General features: G+C 31.8%; 1 protein-coding gene and 1 long non-coding RNA gene across 2 annotated transcripts; one reads left to right on the top strand and one right to left on the bottom strand.

Annotated features, from left to right (window-relative positions):
* Nucleotides 1-1,818: 1,818 nt before the first annotated feature.
* LOC131656326 (uncharacterized) lies at nucleotides 1,819-2,619 on the top strand. The gene is made up of 3 exons (XR_009300067.1): nucleotides 1,819-1,903; nucleotides 2,158-2,256; nucleotides 2,497-2,619. It is a non-coding gene; the product is annotated as an uncharacterized LOC131656326 (long non-coding RNA).
* Nucleotides 2,620-7,009: 4,390 nt separating this feature from the next.
* On the bottom strand, nucleotides 7,010-7,981 carry LOC131656325 (agamous-like MADS-box protein AGL80). The gene has a single exon (XM_058926061.1). The coding sequence runs from the start codon at nucleotides 7,909-7,911 to the stop codon at nucleotides 7,273-7,275; it is 639 nt and encodes a 212-aa protein (XP_058782044.1). The 5' UTR covers nucleotides 7,912-7,981; the 3' UTR covers nucleotides 7,010-7,272.
* Nucleotides 7,982-12,305: the final 4,324 nt, after the last annotated feature.

The following is a 12,305-nucleotide window of genomic DNA, read 5'->3' as shown; positions in this document are numbered from 1 at the left end:
GATCAAGGAATAGGGGGAGAGAGAGATAGAGAGATAGAGAGATAGAAAGATATATATATATATATATATATATATATATATATATATATATATATATATATATATAGAGAGAGAGAGAGAGAGAGAGAGAGAGAGAGAGAAAGAGTATTCATTGAGTTTCTAACTAAATTTGTTATTCTCAAAGTTGATTACAAAAGAGAGGGAAACTAAGCCTATATAGTTTTGTTCATAATGTGTTGACTCAACACATTATGTTATATAGTTAATTATATACTAACTCAGCTTAGTTTCTTTATTCTAACAATATACTCTAATATCCTCCTCTCGATTTCATGGTCCAACTTGTGCAACGGACGACTTGTCCTGAACAAACAGCATATATCCAATTCTCCCTAAGAAAGAATATATCCAATTCCATGAGTTTGGTCATAGCATAAAGAATAGGGTTGTGTGCCAGAGCAACAGTGCTTAAGTTGTCACAAAATATAATAGGTGTAGTGAATGATACTCTTAGTTCTGTGAGGAGAGACTTTATCTAGAGAACTTCAAAGATAGTGTTAGCCAGAGCCTTGCACTCAACTTCAGTGTTGGACATGGCAACAACAGTTTTCTTATTGGACCACCAAGACAGCGAATGTGAGTCAGATTTGCTTATGGGAAGGTGATAGTGGACCTCATGGAGTCATATTTCTTAAATATTTTAATTTCTATGATTGTTAGTCCATTTTACATGTTGTGAACCGTTTGATATATCGAAAATTTAATTCGGTGTTCGTCTAAGGTTGAGAAAGACCCTTTCTAATGCGACACATGTGAATTTTATTTTGGGAATATGATGGTGGAACTCCAAGAGTCTGATTATTTAAATTTTTTTATTTCCATGCACTATGCCAAAGAAGGGATTTGGTAGTGCTTTTTTTTTTTGGATTAGACGGTGCTTTAAAGCGCTGCTTATAATAGCGCTGTCGTAGGTAAAGCCATCGCTTTTTTAATGTCAAAGCGCTGCTATATGTCCCCTTTAGGCAGTGCTTCTGTCAAAAAGCGCTCTCTATTGGCTCCTTTAGGAAGCGCTTTTTGTTTGAAAAGTGCTTTCTATTGTCCCCCTTTAGGAAGCACTTTTGTAGTTCTATTTTAGGTCCCCTTTAGGCAGCACTTCATTCCAAAAGCGCTCTCTATTGACCCCTTTAGACGGCGCTTTTTGCTTGAAAAGCGCTTTCTATTATCCCACTTTAGGCAGCACTTTTTTAGTTTTATTTTATTTCTATTTTACATATATTTTAGGTAGCGCTTTCTATTATCCACTTTAGGTAAGAAACAATGAACTTGTCTTCTGCACATATCTACAATTTTTTGTAACTTGTTATATCTATCTTCCGCACCTATCTGAAACAAAACCAACAAATGAAAAGGCATCACAACATAAACATTATAACAATTATAACCATAAACACAAACATTATAACCTCATAATACAACACATAACATAAACATAAACATACAATTATAACCATAAACATAAACAATTAGAAACATAATCATAAACATAAACATATAACCTTACAACCATTATAATTCAACACATAAACATTATAACAATTATAATTCAACAAATAAACCTTATAACCATTATAATTCAACACATACCTCATACACCATGAAAATCATATTTGTATACAAATTTGTAAATGCTATATACCATTACAAACTCCCACATGTAACGGTAAGAAAATGTAATTTTTTAAATATTTCTAGTATTCTTTTGAAATATACGGTAACCGCCTATATTTTTCAAATTTTCTAGTATTTACTTGAGGGTATTAGCGTTATACAAGTTTTTCGAGCACAAAGAGGAAGTCAAGTACCAAAGAGTAAAGCCAACAACATCACATGGATTCGAGTGGAGGTATATTAATTAATTATCACAATTTTGATTATATAAACAGTGATGATACGTGATAAAACTTAGGCCTTATCCATATTTTCTTTCTATGTGTAGTGTCCTGGGCAGCGTAATGAAGTAGATTGCGGTTTTTACATGTTGCAGTTTATGAAATAAATTCTTCTTTCGAATCAAATAGAGATTTTAATATTTAACACATATTTCTCATATAATTAAATAGTTTTAACTTAAACATACCATGTTATATTATTTTGTAGTACTTTGATGACTTCAAGTGTGCTACTTACTCAAGATCTAAGTTGGATGAACTTAAGGAGGAATGGTGTCAATTCATGATTGAGTTGAAAGTTGTATAGGTATATTGAAATCTTACTATAATTGATGAGAATTTTGAGTATAGCCAAGTGCATATGTTGCAATATTTGATTTATCTACATAGATTATTTAGTGATATGTAGGCCGTTTGAAATACATTCGTGGCAAATGTAGAATGGATTTATGTACACTAATGTAGAATGTTTTTCACCTTTATATTATTTTGTTTTTGGTTTTCTGTTATTCTGTTTTGTGATTGTAATGGTTTGATGCAATTGCAGGATATTGAAGGGTAAAAAGGTTAGCTGGCAAGAAGAAAAAGTAGATATTTAGCATCCTTTTGACTTGTGTAAAAAATAACAATGTTTTGGATGATGCAATTGTTTTCATTGAATTGGATGTAATTTTGTTGTTATTTATTAATATATTCTTAGCATATAAAAAATACAAAGTTTATTCGTATATATATATATATATATATATATTTCTTAGCATCTTAGCTCTGAAAAATAGAGTGTTTTTTTGTTGTTTATATGTGAAATTTGTAATGGTATATACAGGTGCAAAATGTGGTGAAAACCTGGGGCAAGCCTTTTTTATATAGATGCATCTAAAAATTTCGTGAACATTAGACAGCGCTTTAAAAGAGAAGCGCTGCCTAATAGCTCTTTAAAAACTTTGTTCAGAAAAGCGCTGCCTAAAGGGGACCTTTAACAGTGCTTTTAAGAAAAAAGCGCTGGCTAAAGTGGGCCTTTAGCAGCGCTTGTGGGAACAGCGGTGCCTAAAGGTGGCCTTTAGCAGCGCTTTTAAGAGGCTTTTTCTTAAAAATTGTTTCAGAAAAGCGCTGTCTAAAGGGGGCCGTTAGCAGTGCTTTTAATATAAAAGCGTTGTCTAAAGTGGGCCTTTAACAGCGCTTTATAGGTAAAAGTGCTGACTAAAGAGTGCCTTTAGCAGCGTTTTCAAGGTGAAAAAAAGCGCTGCCTTTACCTACGGCAGCGGGGGAATAGATAGCGCTTTAAAGCGCTGCCTAAAACTAAAAAAAGTGCTGTCTTTTTCCTTGTTTGGCGTAGTGAAACTAAATACGTTAATTTCATGAATGCAATCAATACATGCCTCACTAAAAAACTCCTTCAAGTGATCATCATAAAAATCCTGATCTGTTAAAACATTGATTGCAACATCCTGCAATTTATAAAGAAAATAATCACAACTAAGTTGAGATTACACTTACAGGGACACACGCACAAACATATAGGGTGATGATTCACTTGTTCCATGATAACATTCAATGGTTTGATCAATGAAATTCAATATGAACAAGAGCTATTAAGATTTAAGAGGAGTAACTATGATGAGTATGTGAATCTTCACACATACAGATTGTGGCCAACAGGGCCGGCCCTGTGGGTGTGCGAGGAGTGCTACCGCACAGGGCCTCCGATTTTAAAGGGCCTCAAATTTGATAAAATGGGCTTAATATAAATAAAATAATAAATATTATATATTTATAACGCCATTTATTATCATATACTACATCGTAGCTGAGCGGTAACGAGTGTTTTGTGTAACATTTTTAACTTGAGTTCGATTCCTCTATGTTACAGCTTTATTTATATTTGCTTTTTCTACGTGAAAAAAAAAACGCTACATGTAATTAATTATATGCAACAGCTTTTTTTACGTGAAACAGGTATGGGTTGAATTCCTTGTTTTTTTCATTTTTTCTCATTTGCTATTTAAAAAAGAAAAACTGTAATCATTTTCAAATAATGACATGTTTTTTTACAAAAATAAATAAATAATGACATTTTAAATATCATTATAATTAAATAATTAAACATTTATTATACAATTAATTTTTTTATTAGTTTTTCATGATGAAATATTGTGTAATATTATTTGTAAATAATATTTTAAAATTTTAGTACATTTTTTTTTATTTAAATTATTATTAAATAGATAGTAAATTAATTTATTTCCAAGAGTCAAATTTTTACATCACTTTTGTCTCTATATATTTAATTTTATTTACAATTTAAATAAATTATTGTTTTATTAATTTGTTGTAAGGCCTAATTTTAAACTAGAACAGGGCCTCCAAATTGTTTGGGCCGGCCCTGGTGGCCAAAGAATAAATTATAGATTCAACATAACTTAAGACATGTTAATATTTAATTGTAATATAATCAATTTGTTTTAAAGGCAAAATGCCATTCATCATTTTTTTCTTAAGCAAAAGGTTAAAGTGAAATATAATACATACAGATCATGGCCAAATAATGTATTATAGATTCAACATAATACTTACATTAAAAAAATTAGTGTCAAATTTAAGCAGATGAAAATGCTTACATCAGCCACAAAATTTATGAATAACAGACCAGTTGCAAAACAGAAATCGTGAGGCAATATCTCAACAATGAAAATAAAACAAAACTCAACATAATCACTTTTTAAAAAGAAACAAATAGAGTTCCAAACTTAGCACAAACTAGTCACTCCCCAAAATGGCAAGCATCCCCAATTAAATTTGTTGAGATCAATCATATCAAATATTTAAAAAATACATCTCATTCTAGCAACAAAATAATTCCCTCATTAAGTCATTTTATAATATTTATAAAATACAAATAATTATTTTTCTTATTAAATCTCAAACCATTTGTTACTCTCTGCTCTTCAAAATTCAAACTTAATATCTCTCTCATTCATACTAGTTATGAATTAAGTAGATCATAATTTATATAAAATCAACAAAAGTAAATACCTTTTCAACAAGTTGAAATCCATTGATGAAAGTTACCTGGTTCTAGTTGGTGTGAGCTGAAACATAAATAAATCCAACCTTGTAAGTTGTAACTCACTTTGTTGTTTAAAAGAGTTTGCTTCAAAATCTCAACATTATCACATGGCAGATATGACTCCAGAATAGAGACTTTGCTTCACTACTTCTTTCTTTCCTTCACAAGTTCAGCAAGTGAATCAATCAATAACAACAATTCAGCACCATAATTCGTAAGAAACAGAAGCGAAAAACGAAAAAGAAACTTGGTTGAGGCAATTTATCGAACACTTAGTATGCAAGTTGCAAAACGGTGGTAACGACAATAATTCGATACGAATTCCATGGCCAATGTATGGACAAAAATAACCAATTACAAACACACTATGGTCAAGCAATCCATCAAACACTTAGCAGGCAGAATACAATTTACAGAAATAAGCTATATGTAATGCTTATTATTGGTATAACTTTTGAAGAAGAAGATTTGAGACTACTTATATGGAAATAGTGTTTATGATAAAATGAAATCTATCTGATAAGAATGAAACAAACCTCCTTCGAGTTCATTGGAGCCAATGAAGGGTGAAAAAGAGTTGTCGTCTTAATCATCAATCATCGTGTTGAGGGAGAGAAGAGTTCCATAGAAGTGATTTGAGGCGGCCGAGCCCGGGCAGCTGCCCTAACTGGCCGGGCGATGGCTCCGCCTATGCGTAAGTGCATCTACGGAACAAAACAACATTAAACAAAAAAAGTTACTTCCGGAGATACATCGACGGAAGTACGAGAACAATTTTGTCAATTCTGTAGTGCGCTCATACTTACGAGGTGGGTTAAGAAAACTTCTTATAAAAATATATTTGGAGTGTAACAAAAGATTATTTGGTATTCATTTACTATATTGTCTATATATTTACGATATAAAAAAATCAAAATATAAACAGTGATTTTTTAGTTACTTTCATTATAAATCGTTTATATTTTAAATGACCAAATTCACATCTACTGTTTGGCTATATAAAACTATCTTTAACTTATATTAAATTTATCAGAGATAAAAACTTTAAGATTATGTTTATATTTATTAATTTGCAATTTGAATCAATTCATTCTATTCTGCAGTGTATTCTTCTTTTTATCGTTTACTTAAGTTAAAAGTCCAGTGCCATACTGATAAGTGCTAATATGTTTGGTTTTTTATTTTTTTTATTTTTTTTTAAACAAGAGATAATAGAAAAAGGAGAATTAAGGGTTTTCCAACCTGTTTACAATAAGAGTAAAAGTTTGACAAGAGTATAACAAAGCTCTTTACTAAAAACGTAAAAAAAGTAATTAGGATGTGTAATCTCTTCACAAAAAGTCTCCCTCCAAACCAATATTTAGATGTTCCAAGAACATAATTTAATTTTTCAGTTTTTTTCAATAATATTTCAGTTTTGGTTTATGATTGGTTACTTGCAAATTGGTTCGGTTCTAAAATTGTTAATAAATTATCGATTCGGTTCACTAATAAAAAATAACAGTTTAGTTATTTTAACTTCAGTTTAGTTCGATTCGATAGATGAATTAAATTTATAGTTTTTTTTTAACAGTAGTAGTAACAAGTAAGTTTGGAGGGCACAAAATTATTGTTGGTTAATTATCATTTATTAATGAGGAGTGCTATGCTTACACCCAAATTTTACATTGTATTTTACACTTGTAAAAATACCAACATAGAGATGTATCTATTTGTATTAAAATCAGTGAAAAATAATTTTTTAATATAAAAAAAAACAAACGGTATAATAATACGGTGTAGTTGTCAAAACTTGGTGTAATAATACCAATTCTCTTTATTAATTAATTTTTTTCTATGATGCTTACCTCTCCCCCCTTAGATAATACAGGGATCTTAATTGGTTGCAAAAGTTAATTGTTTTCATTTTCCCTCAGTTGCATCTCAAAACTTGAACTCAACTTTCACAACCCTTTAATTCGTGTGTTTCATTATTTTTATAGATAAATGTAATTGTTAATAAAAGTCAAGGCTAAAGATACTGCAAAAGTATTGAAAACACACGCAATAGTCTCTTTACTCAATCAAACACCAATGCATAAAACAAGTGAAAATTACTCTATGATGAACAATGATTGTATCTTCACATGCAAAAAAAAATCCAAAATTATAAATCATCATATCATTAAAAATTTGGACTAAAGTCGTGATATCCACCTCAAAGGATTTGCATCATCAAGTCCAAAAACAACTGCTTCTGAATGATATCATTATTACTCATAGCCATCCCAACCTACTCATCATTTCAATTTCATCATTCTCAGGTGCGGTTGGGAGTGGCGGTGGTGGTGGTGGCAGTGGCGGTGCCATGGGGAGTTGGACTTGGCTTTGAGCAGCCAGGACTTGACTTTCACTTTGATTTTGGTGAGTAACATTTTCACTATCACCCGAATCAATCCTTCTACCAATCTTCCTCAAATTATGATCAATCATGCAAGAAAGATCATTCAAATCACCCTTCGACATGTCGCTCTGCACGACGTTCCGAGCATTGAGACACTGAAACATCAGCATGGTTGTCTCTTTCTCTTTGTTTTCTGCCCATTGCCTTTTAAGGTGCTTTTCAGCCTTCCCAATTCTTTGTTTCAGAAAACTCTCTTGATCCACCATCCTTCTGCTTTGATCAAATTCAGGCGCTGCCTTGAATTTCGTAAGCACCTTTTCAACTCCTGACGACGATGGCCAGATCTCAGGTTGAGGATCGTATGGGCCATAAATAATCGCACAAGCATCTATACCGCAAAGGGTTGATATTTCATCGACCTTCTTCAATAAACCCTTCTTCCTTTTATTGTAAGTTGTTTTCCTTGCAGTATCATTCTCAATGAAAGCAAGCTTCACCTTCTTTCTAGTCATGGTTTTTGAAAAGAATAAGATGAAAATTGATAGAGAAAAAGAAGAAAAGTTGATGGATGTGATTTTCAATTTGTGAATAATGTGTTGTATATATAGAGACCACATTGGATATACGTACGTGGTTAGGTGCATGGATCTTTATTTTTCCAACTGGCATTTTTGTAACGGTAAAATGAATTTATTTTAATTCCATCCATGTAGATATACTATAAAATAGATATACGTAATCTCTAGATTCATGTACGTTTGGGATAATTGCCGATTCATAGTGTTTATCTATGTTGGGATCCATGGAATATCCGCATCATTATTTCTCAAATTCAGCACGTGGACTATTTCATTGTGGAGAATGATTGGAGGTTTGTGTGGTGTTAGAAGGCAGTCACCTCATTTAAATCAATTATGGTCTTTTTATTATATTATTCATTTATAATATTTCAAAATTTTTTAAAGTTGTGAGTTTTATCGGAATTTTTTAGTCAACTATCAAATTTTTATTAGAATATATTTATACGAGTAATTTAAGTTTTATATCGTATTTTTTTATCAAAAGTATGTATTTTTATCTGATTTTTGAAATGTCCGGTAAAAACTCGTGTTTCTCATATATTTTTATCATATATTTTGAAAAAGTAATTAAAAATACATGCATTTTTATCAGATATTTTGAAAAATCCGATAAAATTGTATACATGCATATCGAATATTTAAAAATATAAAGGTGAATAAGACTGAGTTTCTTGCACCATAAATTGGGACTAGTGGAAGGGTGAAATACGATTGTATTAAGTTGAAGAGTGATGAAGAATTGAACATTATGTGGAGAATACATCATTGTAGGCTAACTAATTGACCAGTCGATTTCGATGCGACAATTTCTAAATCTGTCAATGATATAATCAACATGTTGAAACGTCCCGAGTCATTTGGTAGTGTATATGTCTTCCTATTTATTATTGTTTTGTTAAGTTATGTAATCATTTGTCTGAAGTTATGTTAATCTTAATGTGTTATCGTAAGAACTTCTTCAAATTTCCCCATGGGTGGGCACCTTCAGCGATATTCGGTCTTGTAACAAACCAAGTAAAAAGCATTGGTTATTTTCAACGTATCAATAATAAATAAAGTAAAGTTTAACATATCATATACATACCTCTCCCAGCCATAATTTGAATGCCCCCTGATCGGAGTATCTAGTGAGCACAAAACAGTCACTGGGCCTTCTAGGAAACCCTAACATGTGTGATCAAATGACTTTTTTATAGCTAGAGTTGTAACATCTGTCTCAAATGAAGGAGTAACCTCCATAACAGTCGTAGCAGGCGCCTCAGTAGCCTTCTTGTTAGCAGGAGATTTCGACGACCAAAATAAAGTTGTTAGACTGTATGTTTCAAAGAGAATATAAGAAAGGGCCAGACAAAGATATTTCTTAGAGTCCCTTGGAATAAGAGCTTTTTCTTTACATTGAGTTGGAGCTTTTACTGGAAAGTCTTCAAAAAAATTTAAGCGAGGATTGAAGATATTTGCAAAATATTTCGAAGAGTATACACATTTTAAATAAGTCATGTGGATCGCATTTCGGAGGCTTCGAGCGGGAATATTTGAATTTTAAAGTAATTCGTTTAGCGAAAAGACGCGTGGAAGCAACGTGGCATTTCGTTAGAAAACGACCGTTAGGGTCGAATTAGTATAAATAGGAGTCTTTTTATGTTAAAAGGGGTGTTCATTCTGTACAAAGTTAATTCAAATTGCTCAAGTATCAAGTGTGAGAGAAAGAGTTTGCTTAGAATATACGTGTAACACCATTGTCATTCTAATATTATTTTCGTTTTATTAGTACAAGTCATTTACATACTTTTTCGTCAAATTATATCTTTTATATATACAGGCGAAATCCTGTAAGTCTTTCTTTAAATTTTATTGTTACGTATTCCATTGCCTTTACACTAATTATAAATTCGAGTATCCTTTTTAGAATAGAGTCAAGAAGATGAATTTAATTACTAAGACAAAATCACTTAGGCACATGTCCTAAGATCAATCTAGTCGATCTTGTGAGTTAACAAAAATAAACATAAGAATTTGGAAGACTAGTGGTTGTTTACCAGAAATCACTGTAAACACGTCTGCAGAGTAATCTTTGTCTCGACTAGCATTTGTATGTCATATTCAACTGTTTCATAAACATCTTCCACAACTTGCTCATTATCAGAATCTATGGTAAATCCATCAACAAGTTTATATTCTCTATGTTAGTTACTGCAAAGTGCAAGAAATTACTCGACTGTCATTTGCCTCTTGTGAGAACTGGTCACAACTACTCTTCATGCCCGGATATGTGAGTCCTCGACGTCATCTCCCATCTGACGTGCCCTCGTTTCAACAACTGCAACTCTGTCACGCCGCCTAAAAGCAATCGTGTCAGATGATCCTTTGGTCCTCACAACAAATTAAAAAATGATTCAAACTAAACTACCAAATTTTTTAAAATCCGGAAAACTTCATCGTTTTCTAGGATTTTTAGAAAATTTCAATTTGACCAAATAACAATTGTTCACATCTATTTTTTTCTTCTAAATCACTAGTATACATGCATGCACTTTGAAAATATCTAATAGAAACTCTGCAATTTTATCAGTTTTTCCAAGAAATCTCGAAAAAAATATATGTATTTTTATCGTATTAATCCAAATATGCAGTAGAAATATTTTTATTTATTTTTAACGGACATTACTAAAAATCCAATAAAAATGCATATATTTTTCCAAAAAATATGGTAAAAACATAAAAAATCGGTATAATTAAGTACTCACTACTTAAGATTTTGAATGAAAAAATTTTGTATTGACAAGAGCTTTTCAAAATACTCAAAATGTTATAATAGAATAGTGAAATGTATTTTTATATTTCAAAATGTTAATAATGTAATTGCATAACATCCAGGGGTGCCAAGTTAAATATATGGGGTGACAAGATAAAATCTTTGAAAGGGAGGTTTGTGTGGTATTATTAGGAGATTTTGTCCAATCACCCTCAATTAAACCTGACAACCCCAAATTCCAACGCTTTTACTATATTACCCTTTCGTATTTAAAAAATCGTTTTACTATTCAACTGTAACATTTCAAAATTTTCAAAAAGTTTTGCATCTTATCGGATTTTTTGAACCACCTATCAAATTTTTACAAGTAAACATTTTTACCGACAATTTATGTTTTACACCGGGTTTTTCTTTAAGAAAATGCATTTTTACCGGCTTCTTGAAATGTTCGATAAAAACTCATGTTTCACAAACATTTTTACCAGATATTTTTAAAAGTACGGTAAAATTGCATATAAGCATAATGGATATTTCAAAATATTCGATAGAAGAAAATGTTGAGATGATTAATCAGATATTTTGAAAAATATGGTAGTTTATTTTCATGTCTCATGCACCTAGTGAAAAATGTAGAGGATCTACAAATAATCTTGTAGTGTATTTTCAAGGGTTAAGAATTTGCCGATTGTTTTATACGACTGGGATTGCACTGACCATTTTGTGAGGTCCATAATGAATCCATACTTTAATATATAAGGATAATGTTTTGTAAAAAAAAATCTTAGAATTCCTCACTATTTGAATAAGGCAGAAATGTGATTCAACCGGGTGAAACCTCCTGTTGAGTTTAGGCTCATTAATGATACCACCTGGCTCGCTCTTCTGAGATCAAACCGAATAATATGTTTCCCGTCACCGAGAACATAAATGTAAGTAAGACCTAGTTTCTTGCACCATGGATTGATACTAATAAAACGATGAAATAGGATCATACTGAGTTGAAGAGTGATACAGATTTGAATGTTATGTGGAAAACATATCAACGTAGGATAACTAAGGGACCAATCGAGTTTGATGCCACAATTCCTATATCTTTCGACAACATAATTAAGATGTTGAAACATCTAGAATCATTTAGTAGTGTTTAGGTTTTCTTATTTATTATTTTTTTGTTAAATTATGTAATCGCCTGCCTAAAGTTATGTTAATCTTCATGTGTTATGATAAGAACTTCTTCAACTTCCTCCCATGGGTGGAGACCTTCAGCGGCAGCCAATCCCTACAATCATCTGAAGGCCACATGATGGGCATATCCATTTAGCTCGGAATAGTCATTAGACCTTCCTAAAACCCTCCACCCGTGTGTACAAACGATTATGTCGTAGCCCGAACACTAACATTTGTCCCAACCGAAGAAGTAACCTCCATATCGCTTGTAGCAGGTGCCTTAGAAGTCGTCTGCAGAGAAACATCCGTCTCAAAATGATGGGGTACTCCTATCTCGGTCACCATATGTGTATCATCCTCAATTGCTTCTTAGACATCCTCTGTAGCTTGCTCGTCATCAAAATCT

This window comes from Vicia villosa, linkage group LG3 (genome assembly GCF_029867415.1).
Source record: "Vicia villosa cultivar HV-30 ecotype Madison, WI linkage group LG3, Vvil1.0, whole genome shotgun sequence".
Classification (NCBI taxonomy): domain Eukaryota; kingdom Viridiplantae; phylum Streptophyta; class Magnoliopsida; order Fabales; family Fabaceae; genus Vicia; species Vicia villosa.
This window is presented reverse-complemented; position numbering and strand designations above follow the sequence as displayed.